Source organism: Rhinolophus sinicus, chromosome 1 (genome assembly GCF_057876585.1).
Source record: "Rhinolophus sinicus isolate RSI-liver-muscle chromosome 1, RSI-T2T, whole genome shotgun sequence".
NCBI lineage: Eukaryota > Metazoa > Chordata > Mammalia > Chiroptera > Rhinolophidae > Rhinolophus > Rhinolophus sinicus.
The window spans coordinates 8815196-8835976 of NC_142501.1; the positions used below are offsets into that span (position 1 = coordinate 8815196).

The following is a 20781-nucleotide window of genomic DNA, read 5'->3' on the forward strand; positions in this document are numbered from 1 at the left end:
TAAAGCACTGAATCTGGCAAGTAGTCAACACTCAAGAATTATCAGTGAGGGTATTAACAAAAGTAAACTTACTGGTACTGAAACTGGTTGAGACATTGGTACCCCAGTAAAATGAAGTTAGAGTCTGAAATATTGTTATTTCACAAGGTAACTTCAGACTGCTGTTAGAACTATGGTTTCTCTAGTTCTGTGTATTTTGGTTCATAACATGAAAATTTTTTTCTTAAGTATTTTACAAAGTATATCTACATAAATTAACTTTTGTAATCCTCACGGCAATTGAAGTTGTTAGTACTGTATTAACACGCATTTCACAGGGGAAACCAAGGTTAATTGTCTTAGTTGTCAAGGAGTATGTTCCCACCTTCACCTGATCATTTTGACCTCAAGTGCAAGTTCTCTTCCCACCACACCCCAGGGTGTTTCAGAGGGAGAAACCTTGCCCAATCAACATTTGCTTTTCCTCTTGGCCAAAGTACTAGCGAGATAAATTCGAGTCAAGTCTCAGATAAACAAGAAGATGTAAGTCGCACATCTTGCTTGTCACCAGCTTGTATCACGGAAGGGAGAAAAAGGAAGTCCTCTAGCCTTTCTGAATCCCCAGTGTATTACGAGTAGGTGTGAAGCACAACTGGCCAGGTCGCGGAACACGAAGGAACTCGCGCTCGACCTAAGAGTAAAGTACAGGCTCTTCGCACCACGCTGCTGCTCCCCGCGCACTCCCCGGGAGCCAATCAGAGCCAAGGGGGCGTTCCCAGGCCCGCCTTCCCTCCCCGCCAGCCGCTAGCCGGGAAACTGGGTGCCATGTGACCCGGAAGTGGTTGTTCTGGAGGAGGCGGACCTGAGACGGTGCAGCTTGTGACGCTCACGCCTGGGGCTCCGGCTCTTTCCTCACTCTGGTGGCTCCGGCTCCTGCGGGGAAAGTGTGACTGGGTCTGAGGGAACCGCACCAATGGCTTCCGTGCTGTCCTACGAAAGCCTGGTCCACGCCGTGGCGGGAGCCGTGGTGAGGCGGGGTCTTCACGCCCGGGCTGCGGGTTTTCTCTGGGGTCAAGTCCTGGGATATGGCTGGGGGGATGGGGATGAGAGGGAGATCCTGTTGGTTGGGGGTGGTCTCCTGTTGTGACTGTGGGACGGAGAGGAATGGGGCACAGGCGAGAATTTGCTGGAAGAGTTTGGGGTAAGGGCCGACACTCATCCTCCGCCCCTGGCTACCGCTCTGGCCTCTTAGAGACTATCTGGGGTATAGACAGTGGTGGTCCCACATACCACAGGGAGCCGAGCAGAAGGTCATTGCTGTTTCCTTTGCCTTCTGAAATTTAAAGGCCAGTCTTCCTCCTACCCCGCGCCCACCGCACACACCAGCTTCCTCTCCCTGGGCCAGAGGAAAACCTAGGTGTCATGCTGTGTTGCTTACTCACATGCTCAACTACAACGTGTTTTCACACACTTGCCACAGGCAAGTGGAAGTGCCCACCTGGTAGGATATCGCTGGCCAATATTATTGGTAGGAGAAGATACATCTTTTTTTTTATTTTCAGTCAGGGTCAGAATTACTGTCTACCACAGGTGTGGGTTACTGTGGGGTAGGTGTTTGGTTCTTGGGCTTCTGGATGTCTCAGTTCCATTTGATGCTCCTACCTTTTCCTTGAAACTTTCCACTCTTGTCTTGGGGAACTTCCTCTTCCGGTTCTCATCTTAGTTCTCTGACTGCCGTTATATCCTTCTCTAGCTGTCAGCACACACCTGTAGCATTTGGAATCACTGTGACTTCAGAAGAATATCACTGAACCCTCTCTTTTTAGCCCCCCCAAAACTCACTGAAAGCTCACGTTCTGTACAGACTAATCAGGGTTGAACCCCAACTCCATTATTTGTAGATAGGTGGCCTGTAAACTTCACTTTCCTAATCTGTAAAGTGGGGTATTGATACCTCACAGAGATATGAGAATTAGGTGACAGTGGTTCATGGAAGTGCCTGATTCGGGAGTCTTGGTTCATTCATTAAACTAGAAGAACCTTTCAGCCAGTAAAGATGCTGAGTTGAAAGCTTGCTTGACATGCTCTAAGATGGGCATGGAGTCCTTTGTTTCTGGAGTGGGGGGGAGGGGACAAAGAAGCAGATAGGTTTCAGGGGACCAAATTGTGAGACTTTAACTCTGAGTGGGAAAGAGCTAGCTAGCTCTTGGACGTTTAGAGCATGCAGCAACTTGCTGATTTACATTTTAAACATGATCACCCTTGGCTGCTCTGTCGAGAATAGACTGTAAAGGAGCAAGGGTGCAAGTAGGGAAACTGTCAGGGAGCTATTACATCGTCTCAGGCAAGAGCTTTTGTTGGCTTGGACCAGGATGGTAGCAGTGGAGGTGGTGAGAAGTGATCATTCACCTGGAATATATTTATAAAATAGAGCCACCAGGGTTTGATGGTGGATTGGATATGGGGTCTAAGAGGATGAGGGTTGGTTGATTCCCAAGAGTTTTTGGCTTGAGCAACTGGAAGGATGACATTCCCATTTACTGAGATGATGAAGACTGTGAAGGAACAGGTTTTGGGGAAAAGATGAGGATTTTGGTTTTGGACTAGTTAAGTTTGAAATGTGTTAGAGTAGATGAGCTCACCAAGGAAATGAGTGTGGACTGAGAAAAGTCTCAGAGACTGAGCCTTGGCTCCCCCCAGCATTAAGAGGTAAGGGAAATGAGATAGCACCCGCAAAGGAGACTAAGGAAAACTAAGATAATGTGGGGTTCTGAAAGTCACATGGAGAAGAAGGATGTAGACCAACTGGATCAGATGCTACTGATGGATCAAATAAGATGAGGACTGAGAATTAACCATTGGATTTATCAACATGAAAAATGCAACGGTTAATTGAGAAGACCCGTTTTGATGGAATGGTGGGGTGACTAATTGGAAGGTAGCTAAGAGAGAATGACAAATGTTTGTTCTTTTTATCTCTCAATAAATGCCATTCATTCAGCACCTTTATTGAGTGCTTTCGATGTGCCATGCACTCTTCTAGGTGCTAGAAATAGAGTGGAGAAGAACACAGTATTTTTCTTCATGAAGTTTTCATTCCAATGGACGCGTCAGACAATAATTGAGTAAACAAACACAAAAATACCAGTAATTTTAGATAGTGTTAAGTGTTATAAAATCAGTGTTGGCAAACTTTTTCTGTAAGGATGCAGGTGGTAAATATTTTAGACTTTCTGTAAGGTCTCTGGCACAGCTGCTCACCACTGCCATCATAGTGTGAAAGCAGCCATTGACAATATGTAAATGAATGGGCGGGGCTGTGTTCCAATCAAATCCTATTTACAAAACCAGGCAATGGCATAGATTTGGCCCTTAGGGCATAGTTTTCTGAGCCCTGTTATAGAGAATGACTGGGGGTAGAGGTGATATATTTCTGTTTACCCTGCAAAGGCATTTCTATGTTTTCTTCTCCTTGTTGCTTATTTTCTCTGTTAAAAGTTCTGCTTGAAATTTTGCACCCTGAATTTGTCATGGTTTTTCTTCCTCCCATAAGCTATGTTAGATTATCCAATAGATGGACCTGTAAGAATAATTTTTTTTCTCTTGCTTTCCCTTGGGGCAACACTATTCTAGCACATATCTGAGTGAGAATTTGCATTGTGTTTTGTGATTCTTTTGAACTGTCATGCTTCAGAGTGGTGGTCAACTTTTCGCAGACCTCTTGTATGAAGGTTAAACCACATAACACAGGTCCTACTTTCTTCTGGTTGCTACCAAAGGAAAAAAATTTCACCACAAATATGTCACTACAGTTGATGAGAAAAATGGCATTGCTTTTAATGGTGTGGTATTGGGTTGATGGCTAGTGTTGAATTAAATGTTCTGATCATGATGTTCAACCAGAGCTTTGAGATGATCAAGGAGTCAGCTTAGCATAGTGGCTAAGAGTACTTGGCTCAGGCAGCCGGGGTCGGAACCCTGGCTGTACTCCTTCCCAGCTGTGACTTTGGTATAAGCTCCAAGGCTGCTTGGAGTAGTTGCTTCTTCCCAAAGGATTATTGGATCATTAAGATGTTGATTTAAAACCTTGTTGAGTTGATATGTTTCATGTTGCTTTTTCACTTTCTTGCAAGTTCTGCATTCTCACATCAAGTGTGGTGTTATGCACAAACAGACACATTTAAAAAATTAGAATAAATAAGTGATTTGAGTGTTTTGTGGCACACCATGGAATAAATGCAGATAATCTTGAGTATTTGAAACCCAGAATTGTACTGTTTCAGGGTAATACTATGTTTCTAATTGATGACTGTTATACAATTAATGACCTCATAAGTAAATAATTCTCAAAATTTTGAGTATAGATTCATAATTTAATTTTTTGGTTCTCATTAAATTAGCTTTGAAAAGCAGATTTTATTTGTAAAAATGTACATTTATAATTAAAAGAGATTTTATTAGTCTAGAATTTGAAAACTGAGATCGGTTTGAATTGCCTGGGGGGTTTAAACACTGAAATAGACTTTGGAATTATAATGCTAATAATTAGTAACTTTCAGGGGACTTTTTCTATTATTTGTTTTTAGATGTTTTGTTTTTTAATTTCACCATTTATGTTTTAAAGGAATTACATCTCATTGAATAAATGCTGACTTAAAAATTTCAAATCAAACAGAACTATGAAAGTCATCCTTTCTCCTCCCACTCCACCTATTACTGCTCTTTGACTCAGAGGCCAGACGTACCTATCCTTACAACTGTGTAAGAAAGGTTATTCAGAGCTCTTTTCTCCAGTTGGTATCAGAAGGACAAATTAGGCGCAACTGTCTGACTCTAGTTCATACACTTAACATTACACTGGACTTTTTACCGTAGAGACAGAGTAACTGTATTTTAGAAGTAGAAAGAAGTAGAGTAACTTGTTGATTTTCTGTACAAGGCCTTCTGGATATAAAGGTTGGTGAAAGAGTCCCGCTCCTCAAGAAGTTTTCTTTAGTGTGTAGTAGTAGACAAGACCGCTGGTGGTACCAAAGAAGAAGAGGTGGGCTGCACCTGTGAAGGTGACGGGAATCCCCCACGTTGACATATTTAGACCTGATCTTGAAAGAAGAGTAGGAATTTGCTAGGCAAAATGAAATAGGAAGGCAATAGGAGACTTTTAGACAGAACAAAAAGCATATTCAAAGGCCCTAATGTGTAAATCAACATTCGGGGAATGTCAGGTTAGTGTTAACATAGGTGGTGTAAAAGACGGAAGAGAGTAGAAGGATATGAAGTTGGAGAGTCTTATACTATGTAAAGATGGTGGGTTAAAGTGTATCAGAAAGTGTCAAAATGTCGTTGTAGCTCCCTCATTCTGTTTTCTCTGTGTTTATATACAAATAAGCATTTACAAGTAGGTTTTTTTGTTTATATAACTGTTATCATACAGTTTCATACCGTGTGTGAGTGTGTGTGTGTGTGTGTGTGTGTGTGTGTGTGTGTGTGTGTTTAACGTGTTTGCTTCAGCACATAAAGCATTTTCCAGTGTGTATCAGTTAGAGTTCTCTGGTTGCGAGCTGGAAAACAGATTTTGGGTGATTTAACAAAAAGGAAGTTTATTGGTAGGTTATTTGGGAGCTCTCAGGATCAGTGGGAAGGCTGAAGACTAGAAGTAAGAAGGAACCAACAAGCTCCAAAAAGATTTCTGAAGCAGTCACTGGAGAATGTTGGGCACCACCACTGGAATCAATGGGTTCTGTCCCGTTTCTTCTGCCCCTGAATTATTCTGCTCAAGATTCAGAGTTTGATAGCTAACAGGGAGAGTTCCTGTTAGCCATCCTCAAGGTTATATGCCCACCCCTGGACTGTAACAGGTGAAGGGTGGGCACCTGAATTTACCATCCTGCCAAGATTGTATGCAGTGGGAAGAAGTAAGGAAATCAACCCACCCTTAAGAAAAGGGAATGATGCTCTGTGGCCCAAAACATTAGATATCTGTGGTATCATGTCATTAAAAAGATTTCAGAAATCAATCTTAAAGGTTTTTATGCAGTCTTTATTGTAATTGTTTTGCTAAGTTTTTGTAATACAAGGACAATAAAATTCCACTTACTGGATTCTCTTGAGAAGTAAATGTGGTTACACTTGTAAAGCACCTAATACGATGCTTGGAACAATGTGGTAAGGCCATAATTATTTTTTTTCCAGATATATTCTTGCAAATACAGTATTTGTACCCAGTTTTAGAAATTCAATGGAATTGAAATTTTCTCTCATCTGTTCAACTCTACCCACTCCCTTCACTTGTAGCAGATCTCACCTTTTACTCTAATTACAAAATCAACTGCAATTGTACACATATTTCCCTACATTCTGCTTGTTCAGGAAAACTGACACACGTTCAATCTTTGCTACCTTTGATCTTGATCCTCCCCCCTTGCCCCAATTCCAGTTTTCTTCTGGGTCTTTGCTCCATTAATTTTCACCTATTTCCTATAGCTTTAATCTTTCTCCAGTGTTCGTTTCCCTTCAGCCCTCAAACACGCTCAGTCCAGTTGTGTCATGAAACCATGCTGATCTGATCTGGAGACTCTTCCTTTCTTAGCTGCTGCTCATTCCCCTTCCCTTTATGCTAATTTTATTTAAAGAACATTCTGTACTTATTGCATCTCCTCCTCATCCTACTCTCACCACTGTAATTGTTCTTTAGAGGCCATAACTGACTTCCTAATGGCTTGGTCTACCGACTCTTTTTCCATTCTTATTTGATTTGACTTATTTATATTATTTTACACTGTTGACCCTCCTACCTTCGTGAAGCTTCTGAAAGAGCAGTTACTCTTTATTTTTTTTACTAAATGACAATTGCTCTTTTGGAAGGAACTTAAGTAACCATTACTAATTTTAGGGCCCTAATTAATACTGAGTCGTAGTGCTAAAAGGTGCTTTAGAAAGGACATATAGGAACCAATATTTGTTGGGTGCCAACTATGTGCTGGGTACAATGCTAGGTACTTTCCATAAGTTAATTCTCACTCCTCACAGCAACTTTGGCATTTAGGTATTAGTCCCAAAATTACAAATAAGGAAATTGAAGCATGGAGATTTCAAGTTACATACTATACGATATATATAGCTGACACCTGAACCTTGGTTTGTTTTATTCTAAAGCCTATGCTCTTTTCATTAGACACTCAGGTATATTATACATTAGGCCTTTTTAACTGGATATGTGTATCTGTCCCTGTATAAGAGTTAGCTTGATTGTTGTATCAGGAGAAAGACTTATATTATTAACTCTGGATTAGGTGAATAACGTATTTGAATATGAAAGCCACACAGTAAGTGGCTTTCAATCTTTGGAATTTCATTAGCTCAAATCTATCCCTGAAAATGTATTTTTAGTTGTTTTTCTTTCTTTTCAAAATAATCCTTCTGTCCAATAATGCCGTATACTCCATCAGGAGATGCTGTCCACTGATTTTGGTGGTGCTTCTGTGACTCAACCATTTCTGGACTCCTCTCTGGAAATTGACTTGGGAACTGGCATTACATTTTATTTTATTTTTACTATTTTTCATCCTTCAAGGGTTAATAAGCATTTGGAAACAGTTGAATTTGGTGACTTGGTTGGTAGGCCAACCCAAACATCATTATTTGTACTTAAAAGGCATGATTCTCTGCTTCTGTGTTTATGTGTGTCCCTCTGTGTTATTCTGATAAGATTGCACATGCTCAGGGGACCAAGTCTTGACCAGGTTTACCCCACTGTTTCATTCTGACTCTAGTATAAACTATTTCAGCTCAACTCCATGAGTCTTTGTGTTGGCCAAATTAAAAAGTAGACTTTGGATGTTTATTGATCTTTTACAGAAGAGACAGCCCTGAATATGAGTTACTGTCTGTATTTTGGATATATAATCTGAAATGTAGATGCTGATACATTATTAAGGAATCCAGGTGCCAACTATAGGATTGTTCACAACAGAGAGAGCCAAAAATGCCCAGGAACTTAGGCTGAAAATGATTTTTGTGACTTTACTTGCCATTTTTATTTCTGGCTGTGATCTGTCTCCTAGGCTGCAGTATGGCATTGCCAGTTTCTTTTTGGTTTGGTTTTTCTTTGTTTTCTATTTTGTCATTAAATAATTACTTGTTAGGTTTCTGCCCTTGAGGTGTCTGTCCATAAGTCTAATGAGGAAGACAAACTCATTAACAACTACATGTAGTACAGTGCAGTGATTACTGAGTAATAGAATTTTGTATGCAGGATGCATTATACCATTAGAACTCTGGTGAGAGAGTAGTTTATCATCATCTGAAATTCACTATGTCCAAGATTGAACTGGTAATTTCTTAAAACTATGTCCTTCTTTTGACTTTTCCTATTTCCATCAATGGTATCTTATCCCTGTGACTCCTTCTTCTCTCTAGCAATTCATAACCAATAAATCAGCAAATCCTATTGATTTTCCCTGTTACAGTTATTCTAGCAGATATCCCCTCTTTGTTTTTCTAGCTACCACTCAAACCGATTCAAGGCGTTACTATTTTAAATCAGATGTACTTTGCTAGAGCAGTGTTGGTATTTGTATTCTGGACTTTCTGGTTGGAAGGTCTTGAGGTTACTTGAATAATTTCCTGAAAATCCCTTGGTGTGTCTTTTAATCAGTTACCTGTGTGCATAGGGCCTAACTTCAGATTTCTGGGTTTGTTTTCCTCCCTGACTTTGTTATTTCCCTAATTTTTATATCCAAGTTAAAATGGTAGCTATTTTGTTTTTGTTTTGATTGGCTTTTGTTTAGTATTTGTTACTTCACTAAATTTTATAAATTTTTTGGAGGCAGGGGATTAAGTTAGGAATATAGTTCTTAGTTCACTTGTTAAATATCCAGGGAATGTAGATAAGTCATGTTAGATGTTATCTGGTAATAGATTGAAAATGTGAATACATTACCAACTTGCCCTTATACAATTTTATCATGAAATAAGAACAAAAATATTTTCATATTTACATTGTAAACTACTTACAATGTGATTTATTTTTCTAACTAAAGAGCTAATGAAACCTCCTGAAAATTTCCTTGTATGATAAAAAAATCTGTACAAAATATTTTTGTAAAAAACTTAAAAGCATTAATAAAGTGACAAGAATATAAAGAACTCTCAGACTGAAGAATGAGTAAGGACAGGACCTAGGGCCAAGGAGAGCAGTTTTTGCCCTGCAAGAATTGCTTAACCAGGTAAACATGAACTTTAGATTTGTAGCTTCCAGAGATAAAAGGAATGAGAGAAAGTGCCCAGTCCAGTATGAGAAGTCCAGTAGAGGATTACTTAATAAACCTGGAATCCCAAAGGAATATGCTATAAAGATGAATAGGAAATAATCTTATTCTTCCCCAGGAAAATCAGCCGTCTCCAACCTTGACACTGATTTGAGGGGGGTAATCACTACAGAGATTTGAAACCACAAATCCTCTCTTGGATTGTAGGCTGAATTCCCGTTACTTGCATGATTTGAAAAATCTAAAGCCAATAATTAGTGGTTCCAGGGTGGTGGAATCCCCCCAAAATGCCTGGCAGAAATACTTTCTAGAGGTACCTGTCTTAATGAGGTCTAAAAGAATGCCCAAAGATAAATTCTGGGGGGAATGAGCAGCTCAATCCAACTAGCTAAACTCACAGAGAAACAAGGCATTGTGAACAAGAACAGTAGACCAGCAACAATCAGAATATGGAATTTTTTATCCTAATCTAAAAAAGCTATTTAGTATGTATAATAAAATAAAAGAAAGACTAGAAAATATGTGCAAGGAACAAGAAACTAAGATTAGCCAAGTAGATCTGAAAATTAACCAAACAGAATATTGAGAAATGAAAAGTAAAATACCTGAAATTTAAAAATTGATGAATGATAGTCATGGGAACACTGAATATTGATTTAAGCAAAAATCATAACTCATAAGGATGGAACAAGAAGCAGAAGGGATTATAATTCAGCTAAATTCTCATCCAACATAATAGAAGGTAAATAATGTCTAAAATTAATGGAATCAAAAGCTATCAGGATATTTTTTCATTATATGGAGGTGTGTAAATTCCAAAAGAAACAGCTAAAAGAACTTAATATACTTGCCCCTGGGGATGAAGATGAGGTAAAATGGAGAGGAGTGGGCAGAAATATTTCATTTCTATTACATGACCTTTTAAATGATGTACATACTTTGCTTTGATCAACTAAAAATTTAAAACTAAAATGTATAGTTATGAATCAATGATAATTGTTTAAGGTAATTGATGGGTTCAAACTCAAATCAAATAACGTTATTTTGTGGACATTAAAACGAAAAGAAGTTAGAATTGAAATACATGATAACAGTAGCATGAAGGTTGGAGGGAGTGAATTGAACTAAACTTGTATTGTTTGGGAGGAAGGTAAACATATTAAAAATGTTTAGGATTGATGAGTTAGGAATATATGTTGTAATTGCTAGATAGCCTGTAAAAGATAGATAGATAGATAGATAGATAGATAGATAGATAGATAGATAGATATCATATATATCACGTCCAGAGGTAAAAAAGTTAGAAAAAAACTTTAGTCAAATAAAATGCAGGGAAGGGCAGAAAAAGCAACATAGAGCAGGTATGACAAATAGCACAACATAAGATGGCAGTTATTAATCCAAATGTTAATGAACTAAATGCTTTGGTTAAAAGAGAATGTTCTAGATGGTTTTAAAAAGGGAAAAGTGCTATTTATAAAAGATACATCTAAAACATAAGGTTACAGAAAGTTTGAAAATAAAGATCTGAGAAAAGATCTACCAGACAAATACTAACAAAAAGAAAGCTGATAAGACAATTAACATCAGACAAAATAGAGTTTATAGTAGTGTCATTACTAGACATCAAGAGGACATCATTGAGAAAAAAGGCTCAGTACATCTGGAAAATAAAGTGTTTGAGGTTTGTGTTATCTAAATGTTTAGAGCAAAAATTAACAAAAATTTAAGAAGAAATATACCATTTCATCATCAAAGTAGAAGATTTTAATGTATCTCAGTAATTGATAGAATAAGCACTGGGCAAAAAAACCGAAGAACTTAAAGGATAGAATGATGTATTTGGCGAACTTTAACTAATAGACATATACAGAACATTGCACCCAATAACTGCAGAATACATTCTTTTCAAGCCAAACATGGAAAAGTTATAAAAACTGATCATTTACTGGATTGTAAAACAATTTACATTTTGAAAAACTTTTGAAATAGTATAGAATGAATTGTTGAATCACACTGCAATCAAGCTAGCAACCAATAACAAAAAAAATAACTTAAAAAAATGTGTTTAGAAATTAAGAAACGTTTCTATCTGTTTGATCTATGTGTTAAAGAAGAAATCATAGTGGAAATAAAATATTTAGAATTAAGTGATAACACAGATAGGACATAAAACTTGTAGATAAATTGTAGGTAACTGAAAACTAAATCAGTGAAAAAAATGAAAGACCTGAATAGGTGGAAAGACATCCTGTGTTCATGGATTGGAAGACAATATTGTTAAGATGACACTACTCCCCAAATGGATGTACAGATTCAGTATAATCTCTATCAAAATTCCAGTTTGTTTTCTTCCTTTTTTTCTTTTGCAGAAATTGATAAACTGATTTTAAAATTCATATGAAAATGCAAAGGATCCAGAATAGCCAAAACAATCTTGAAAAAGAAGAACAAAGTTGGAGGATTAATACTTCCCAATTTCAAAACTTACTACAGAGCTACAGTAATCAAGAGAGGATGGTACCACCATAAGAATAGATAGATAGATCAACAGACTACAATTGAGAGTCCAAAAAATAAACCTTTAAATTTTCATTCAGTTGATTTTGGGCAAAGATGCCAAGACATATGAATGGTGGAAAATAATCTCTTTAATAAATGGTGCAGGGACAACTGGATTTCCACATGCAAGAATGAAGTTGGACCCTACTTCACACCATACACAAAAATTAACTCAAAATGAATTACAGATCTAAGTGTAAGAGCTAAAACTGCAAAACTCTTAGATGACGGGCCGACCCGGTGGCTCAGGCAGTTGGAACTCCATGCTCCTAACTCCAAAAGCTGCTGGTTTGAGTCCCACATGGGCCAGTGGGCTCTCAACCACAAGGTTTCCGGTTCAACTCCTCGAGTCCCACAAGGGATGGTGGCCTCCGCCCCCTGCAACTAAGATTGAACATGGCACCTTGAGCTTAGCTGCCTCCGGATGGCTCAGTTGGTAGGAGCATGGGCTCTCAACCACAAGGTTGCCAGTTTGATTCCTCGAGTCCCGCAAGGGATGGTGGGCTGTGCCCCCTGCAACTAGCAACGGCAACTGGACCTGGAGCTGAGCTGTGACCTCCACAACTAAGACTGAAAGGACAACAACTTGAAGCTGAATGGCACCCTCCACAACTAAGATTGAAAGGACAGCAACTTGACTTGGAAAAAAGTCCTGGAAGTACATACTCACTGTTCCCCAGTAAAGTCCTAAAAAAAAAAAAAAAACCTAACTCATGGGGTTGCTTGAAAATTAAATGAAATAACGTATATAAAACATTCAGATAAGAATAAGAAAATTAAAAAACAACAACAACTCTTAGATGAAAACATAGGCATAAGTATTCATGACCTTGAATTAGGCAATAGTTTCTTAGATATAACACGAACCACAAATATAATAAAATTTAAAATATGTAAATTGGACTTCCTTCAAATTAAAAACTTTGTACTATAAAGACAGTTTCAAGAAATTGAGGACAACAGAATGAGAGAACATGTTTGTAAATCATATCTGATAAAGGTCTAGTGCCTAGAATATATAAAGAATGCTTACAACTCAGTAATAGAAAGGCAAATAACTGAATGAAAAAAATGGACAAAAGATTTGAATAGACATTTTTCCAGTGAAGATATACAAGTAGCCTATAAATATCTGAAAAGAGACTTGACAACATTAGTCATCAAGGAAATGCAAAACAAAACTACAGTGAGGCATCTCTTCATATCCACTTCACTAGGATGGCTACTTGATCCCCGCATGGGTCACTATGAGCTGTGTCCTCCTTTAAAATAACAACAACAACAACAACAAAACAGATAACAAGTGTTGCAAACATGTAGAGAAATTGGAATCCTCATATTTTGCTTGTGGGAATATAAAATTTGCAGCCACTGGAAAACAGTTTGTTAGTTCCTCACAGTGTTAAACATGCAGTTCCCATATGACCCAACAATTACACTCTGAGAGAATTGAAAACATATATCTCTACAAAAACTTGTACACAAATGTTCATAGTGGCATTATTCATAAAGCCAAAAAGTGGAAACAACCCAAGTCCATCAATAGATGAATGGATAAACAAAATGGTGTATCCATACAATAGAATTTTTTCAACCATAGTATAGAATGAAGTTCTGATTCTACAACATGGATGAGCCTTGAAAGAAGCTATTCACAAGAGATCATGTATTTGATTCCATCTATATGAAATGTCCAGGATAGGCAAGAAACAGAAAATAGATTCACAGTTACCAAATTGTGGGAGTAGAGAATGGAGAGTGACTGCTAATGGGTATGGGTTTCCTTTTGGGGTGATAAAACTGTTCTGGAATTAAATAGTGATGATAGCTGTGCAACTTTGGAGATACTAAAAACCACTGAGTTGTAAAGAAAAGATAAACTTGTCAGATACAGTTAAAATACCTAGAGGAAAATGAAGTTTAAGTCAAGTTTGGAAAAGAAGAAAGACTTGAAAGTAATGCACTAAGCATCCATCTCAAGGAATTAGATAAGAATATCAAAATAAACCCAAAGAAAGGGGAAAAAGGTAATAAAAGAAATTAATGAAATAGAAAATATAAACAAAAATGTCCTGGCATATAGTATGTTTTCGTAAGTATTATCATTTTTAAAGATTTTATTGGGGAAGGGAAACAGGACTTTATTGGGGAACAGTGTGTACTTCCAGGATTTTTTTCCAAGTCAAGTTGTCCTTTCAATCATTGTGGGGGGCGCAATTCAGCTCCAGGTCCAGTTGCCGTTGTTAGTTGCAGGGGGCACAGCCCACCATCCCTTGCAGGAGTCGGGAGTTGAACTGGTAACCTTGTGGTTGAGAGGACCACTCCAACCAGCTGAGCCATCCGGGAACTCAGCGGCAGCTCAGCTCAAGGTACCGTGTTCAATCTTAGTTGCAGGGGATGCAGCCCACCATCCCTTGTGGGAGTCGAAGAGTTGAACCAGCAACCTTGTGGTTGAGAGCCCACTGGCCCATGTGGGAATCGAACCAGCAGCCTTCGGCATTAGGAGCACAGAGCTCTAACCGCCTGAGCCACTGGGCCGCCCCGTAATTATTTGTTGAGGATGAAAATTTGATTATGAAAATAAAGAAAACAATTTACATTCACATATTGTTGGTAAAATAATGATCCTGCCCATCCCTAACAAAGTCTGTTAAATCATGGTACTATCATTGTCTTAAAGGTTAGGAAATACTCTGTGTTCTAAAAACTTCCAAATCTGCATATCAATCCCAGAATCTCCAGAACTCCAGACTGATATCTGGCTACCTTCTGGACATCTTCAGTTAGAAGTCTTTGAGACACTTAAAATTTAGCTAATTCAAACCCAGATTCATTACCTCTTACCCCAAAATTGCTCCCCCTGCAATGTTTACCATTCAGTTAATGACAACACTGTTGCCCTGGTTCTTCAAGCCAGAAACCTAGGAGTGGTCCTTTTAAGTTTCTCTTCTTCCTCTCCCCATGTCTTTCCAATCAGTCACTAGAATGGTCCCTAATATACTTAGCAAAAGCCTTTGACTTGACCCCTATTTACTCCTAGAGGCTTTCATTCCACTCTTGATTTTGCTTTCTGTATTCTAATAATACTAAGCTCTGAATTTCCAGAATGTTCAAACCACTTCCAGACTTGCACTTGTTTCCCTTTTCAGCATTCTATTAGATGTTCTTTATCAGCTGTGTAGTATCCCTGTCATTAATAAATAAATAAATAAATAAATAAATGCCTCTAGTAAATGATTCTCTCTAAGGTGTTAATTATAGGTACTTGTTCCTTGTTACTTATCTTTTAAAGAGTTTTCTGGAAAGGACAGTGACCAACCCAAAGGTAGTGTAATGTGTTCAACTGCTTATGTCACACTGGTGTGATAACATCATCTGCGTGCTAATAACAACATCATTAGCACATCATCTGAAAGGTGTATCAGAAATGATGTGCTAAATAGTAAAGTTTGTTGATAATGTAGTTTTTTCATATTTAATGGCAGTTCTCAAATTTTTTGCTGTCAGAGCCTCTTTATACTCTTAAAAATAATTTCAGACCCTGAAGAGCTTTTGCTTATGTAGTTATTACTATCAATGTTGTATTAGGAATTAAAACTGAGAAATCATTAGGATACTTATTCATTGAAAATATTAAATGTAGGAGGCTGAAACAAGATTTAGGGTTGTGGTAAAGTTCAAGGATAGGTACCAAAAATCCAGAAAAACAGCCCATTTGAAGAGTTTCTCTCCCATGGGAAAAGGCATATGGTCCTTGAATCATGAAAATATTATGTCTGAGTTTAGCCAAGAAGCTTTTCTTCTTTGGGAAGCTGGTAGTGGAAGAAGCACTATATTTCTGTTAGAGTAAGTAGTCCTGGAGCCAGCATTCAAAGAGCCAAAGTGTAAGCTTAAATATTTCTAGAATTTAGTCTTGGAAGTCTTAAAAAATTACCTCTGCTACAATCTATTGATCAAGTTATTAGGTGGGGTAAATCAAAATTTTTTAAAAAACCCAAAAGCTCAAATAACACAGGAAGGCCATAAAAGGAAGCATAAAGCAAAATTTTGGGGAAAAAATGGGTAACTTAAACCCTAACATATCAATTATATTAAGTGTAATGATCTAAATACACCAGTTAAAAGACATTGGCAGAAGGAATTAAAAGACATGACTCAATTATATACTGTCATAAAGAAACTCACTTCAAATGCAATAATATAAGGAGAATAAAGTAAAAAGAATGGAAAAAGTTATATCATGCAAATTTAAAGGAAAGCAGGAGTGGACTATTTCCAGTCAAGATGGCAGAGTAGGTAAGTGCTGTGCTTGCCTCCTCTCATGACCACATCACAATTACAGCTAAACTACAGAACAACCATCATTGAGAATTGCCTGAAAACTAGCTGAACAGAAGTCCTACAACTAAGGGCATACAGAAGAAGCCACCTTGAGACTGGTAGGAGGGGCAGAGACGCAGAATGGATTGGTCCCACACTCAAGTGGGGATTAAAAATCTGGAGGGACATCTTGGCTGTGGAGGTCCCCACAGAGGAGTGGGGGGGTCCCAGCCCCATACCAGGCTCCATAGCCCAGGGCTCCAGTGCCAGGAAGCGAAGTCCACAGAACTTCTGGCTGTGGAAGCAAGCGGAGATTGTGGCTGAGTGAGACAGAGAGCTGCTGGAATCCCAGGTGTCCCACTTAAAAGGCCCACACACAGACTTATTGGTTGGTGGACTCACTCAACTCACTGGGGCAGCTACTCAAAAGGTTTCAGGGACATACAGGAAGGAACTGAATTGTCTGGCTTCAGGACAAGGGCTGAAGGAGCAGCTTTCTCTCAGACAGAAGCGCTGTCAGCATCCATTATTTCTTTGTTGAGCCCTCCCCCTTCCCAGCATACAGATGCAGGAGCCCTCCACATCTGAGTCTCCACCAACCTGCCTAACACTGTTCGCCCTGCCCTGGTGATTCCATGAGACCCCACTCCACCCAACTTTCGGGCCCACCCAAGTTGCTTCCAGTGTCTTTTTTCATCCAAACTGCCTGTCTTGGCTCATACTGCAGACTTTTCTGACATTTCTCAAAAGTTCACAAAAACCAAATAAACAGCATTAGGCCTTGGAGTGCCTCGTACCTCTTGACGAGCAGCTCCAAGCCCAGCACTAGTGGCAGCTGGCCTCGGTTCATGGCTAAAAATATCCCAGGTACCTCCAAGCTCAGCATGGGTGGCTGTCATCTATGGATTGCTTTGTGGCTAATGCCAGGTGGCCCTGGGCAGGGCACAGACTCTGGCTGAACTTGGCCTGGGTTGGGGCCCCTCCCAAGAAGCTTCAGGACCAGCACAACCGGTGGCTGGCTTTGGACCAAGCCAGACCACCACCCAGCTGCCTCTGCAGGAAACACACCCAAAAGGCAGACTGGGCAGGCACCAGAGTCCTGCTAAAGCAAATCCTGCTCCATAGTGTCAGTTCCTGCACAACAGCTTCTCCACTGTAGTCACAGCCAGTCCTCACAACCAATGAGCCCGAGGGTCAGTCCATCTCACTGACATGAAAACAGCAACTAAGACTCTACAGTAGGAGGGTACACACAACCCACACAAGGGACACACCTGGAGCACCCAGCTCTGGTGACCAGGGAGACCACCACAGGATACCTACTACATAAGTTCACTCTACTAAGACTGGAAGACATAGCAGCCCTACCAAGTACATAGAAACAAACACAGAGGCAGCCAGAAAGGGGAGACAAACATGTCCCAAATGAAAGAACAGAAAAAGAACTAAACAAAATGGAGACAAGCAATCTACTGGATGCAGAATTCAAAACACTGGTATAATGATGTTCAGTGATCTCAGAGAACATCAACAAAGAGATAGGAAACATAAAAAAATGGAGATAGAAGGCATAAAAAAGAACCAGGCAGAAATGAAGAATACAGTAACGAAATAAAGAATACATTAGAGGGACTCAAAAGTAAATTAGATGAAGCAGAGGAACAAATTAACGTTTTGGAAGTTAAAGTAGAAAACACCCAATTAAAACAGCAAGACAAAACCAAAAACAATGATAGTTTAAGAGACATCAGGGGCAACATCAAGTGTACCAACATTCACCTCGGTGGGGTACCAGAAGAAGAGAGAGAGCAAGGAATTGAAAACCTATTTGAAGAAACTGATGAAAAACTTCCCTAACCTGTTGCAGGAAATGGATACAGAAGCCCAAGAAGTACAGAGAGTCCCAAACAAGATGAACCCAAAGAGGCCCACACCAACACACATCATAATTACAATGGCAAAGGTTATAGAAGGGAGAAGCTTAAAAGCAGCAAGAGAAAAGTACTTAACTACAAGGGAGCTCCCATAAGACTGTCAACAGAAAGTTTGCAGGCCAGAAGGGACTGGCACAAAATATTCAGAGTGATGCAAAGCAAGAACCTACAACCAAGATTATTGTACCCAACAAGGCTATCATTTAGAATTGAAGGACAGATAAAGAGCTTCCCAGACAAGAGAAAAAAGAAGTTTATCAGCACCAAACCAGTATTACAAGACATGTTAAAGAGACTTCTTTAAGAAGAAGAAAAAAAAAGATCAAGAGTATGAATAATAAAATGGAAATAACTACATATCTATCAACAATTATTTTCAATGTAAATGGATTAAATGCTCCAGTCAACAGATAGGGTGCCTAAATGGATGAGGAAACAAGACCCATACATATGCTGCCTACAGAAGACTCACTTCAGATTGAAAGACACACACAGACTGAAGTAAAGGGATGGAAAAGGATATTTCATGAAAATGGAAACAAAAAAAAAAGATGGGGTAACAACACTTATACCTGACAAAATAGACTTTAAAACAAAGGCTATGGACTGGCCCGGTCGCTCAGGTGGTTGGAGCTCCATGCTCCTAACTCTGAAGGCTGCCGGTTCGATTCCCACATGGGCCAGTTGGCTCTCAACCACAAGGTTGCCAGTTCAATTCCTTGAGTCCCGCAATGGATGGTGGGCTGTGCCCCCTGCAATCAGCAACGACAACTGGACCTGGAGATGAGCTGCGCCCTCTACAACTGAGACTGAAAGGACAACAACTTGAAGCTGAACGGCACTCTCTACAACTAAGAATGAAAGGACAACAACTTGACTTGGAAAAAAGTCCTGGAAGTACACACTGTTCCCTAATAAAGTCCTGTTCCCCTTCCCCAATAAAATCTTTAAAAAAAACACACACACAGGCTATAACAAGAGACAGAGAAGGACCCAATAATCCCATTTTTGGGTATTTATCTGAAGAAACCCAAAACCATTACTTCAAAGGGACATGTGCATCTATATATCCATTGCACCGTTATTTCCAGTAGCTAGGACATGGAGGCAGCCTGGGTGTCCTTCAATGGATGAATGGATAAAGAAGAGGTGATAAAATGGAATATTTCTTAGTCATAGAAAAGAAAGAATGAAATTTTGCCTTCTGCAACAACATGATTGGACCTAGAGGGTACTGTGCTGAGTGAAGTAAATCAGACAGAGAAAGACAAATGCCAGATGATTTCACTTATATGTGGACTATAAAGAACAAAATAAACAAAGCAGAAACAAACTCAGATACAGAGAACATTTTGATGGTTGCCAGCTAGAAGCAGAATTGAAGCGTGAGTGAAAAAGAGGAATGGATTAAGAACTACAAATTGGTTGTTACAAAATAGTCATGGAGATATAAAGTACATCATAAGTCAGTAATACTGTAATAACTATGTAGTGTCAGATGGATACTAGAGTTATTGGGGTGATCACTTTGTAAGTTATATAAATGTCTAATCACTATGTTGTACACCTGAAACAAATATAATATTGTATGTCAACTGTAATTGAAAAAAAAAAAACTATTTAAAGGGAAAGCAGGAATGACTATATCAGAAAAAAATTAGAAGCTTAGTACGGCCCTTTGCATCCACTTCCATCGCTTCTTGCTGTCACTTGTCAGACCTCAGCCACCAAAGTGGTGAAGCAGATCAAGAGCAAGATAGCTTTTGAGGAAGCCTTGAACAGTGCAGGAAATAAGCTCATAGTCATTGACTTCTCAGCCACGTGGTGTGGGCCTTGCAAAATGATCAAGCCGTTCTTTCATTTCCTGTCTGAAAAGTGTTCCAATGTGGTGTTCCTTGAAGTAGATGTGGATGACTGTCAGGTGTGTTGCTTCAGAGTGTGAAGTCAAATACATGCCAACCTTCCAATTTTAAAAAAATGGACAAAAGGTTAGTGAATTTCCTGGAACTAATAAGGAAAAACTTGAATACACCATCAATGAATTTATCTAATTATGTTTTCTGAAAACATAACCAGCCATTGGCTCTTTAAAACTAGTAATTTTTTTTATTTACAAAGAAAAAATCAAGTAGAAAATTAAACTCAATTGTCATCTAATTATAAATGAGAATAAAATATTCTGGTTTTTTTTTTAAAAATAAACCTATTACAAGTTAATATTTGTAACATTTTTAAAATCATTGTTTTCCAAAAAAATAGTAAGTGGTATTGTTTTATATTTTTGCAAACCTCTCTAATGTTTGACTTAATAGACGATACTGTTTTTCGCCGAAAATAAGACCGGGTCTTATATTAAGGTTTGCTCCAAAAGACGCATTAGGGCTTATGTTCAGGGGATGTCATCCTGAAAAATCATGCTAGCGCTTATTTTCTGGTTAGGTCTTATATTTGGGGAAACATGATAGCTGGATTCTCTTATCTGCTTCTGCCTTCAGTCCATTACAATATCACATATGTAGCCTCTGGAAAACTTTACTGTGAAAAAAATGAATAAGAAAAAGACAAATAACGCCATAGCATCTGTATGAAAATAGTTTTGATTTTGCAGACTCCTGAATGGGTTTGGGGACTTCAAAGACCACCACACCATACATTCAGAATTCCTAGCCTGTATTATTTTCTTGTATTCTGATGTTTTTCAAATAAATATTTGCTTTTTT

General features: G+C 38.7%; 1 protein-coding gene and 1 pseudogene across 1 annotated transcript in view; both read left to right on the plus strand.

The window, feature by feature from the left end:
- Positions 1-816: 816 nt before the first annotated feature.
- The window catches only part of SLC25A17 (solute carrier family 25 member 17), a 48821-nt gene continuing 28856 nt past the window's right edge, over positions 817-20781 (plus strand). The window contains exon 1 of the mRNA XM_019734536.3: positions 817-1006. Coding sequence (XP_019590095.1) covers positions 953-1006 — 54 coding nt within the window. The 5' untranslated portion in view covers positions 817-952. The remainder of the gene's footprint in view (positions 1007-20781) is intronic.
- LOC109448777 (thioredoxin pseudogene) lies at positions 2352-20225 on the plus strand (annotated as a pseudogene).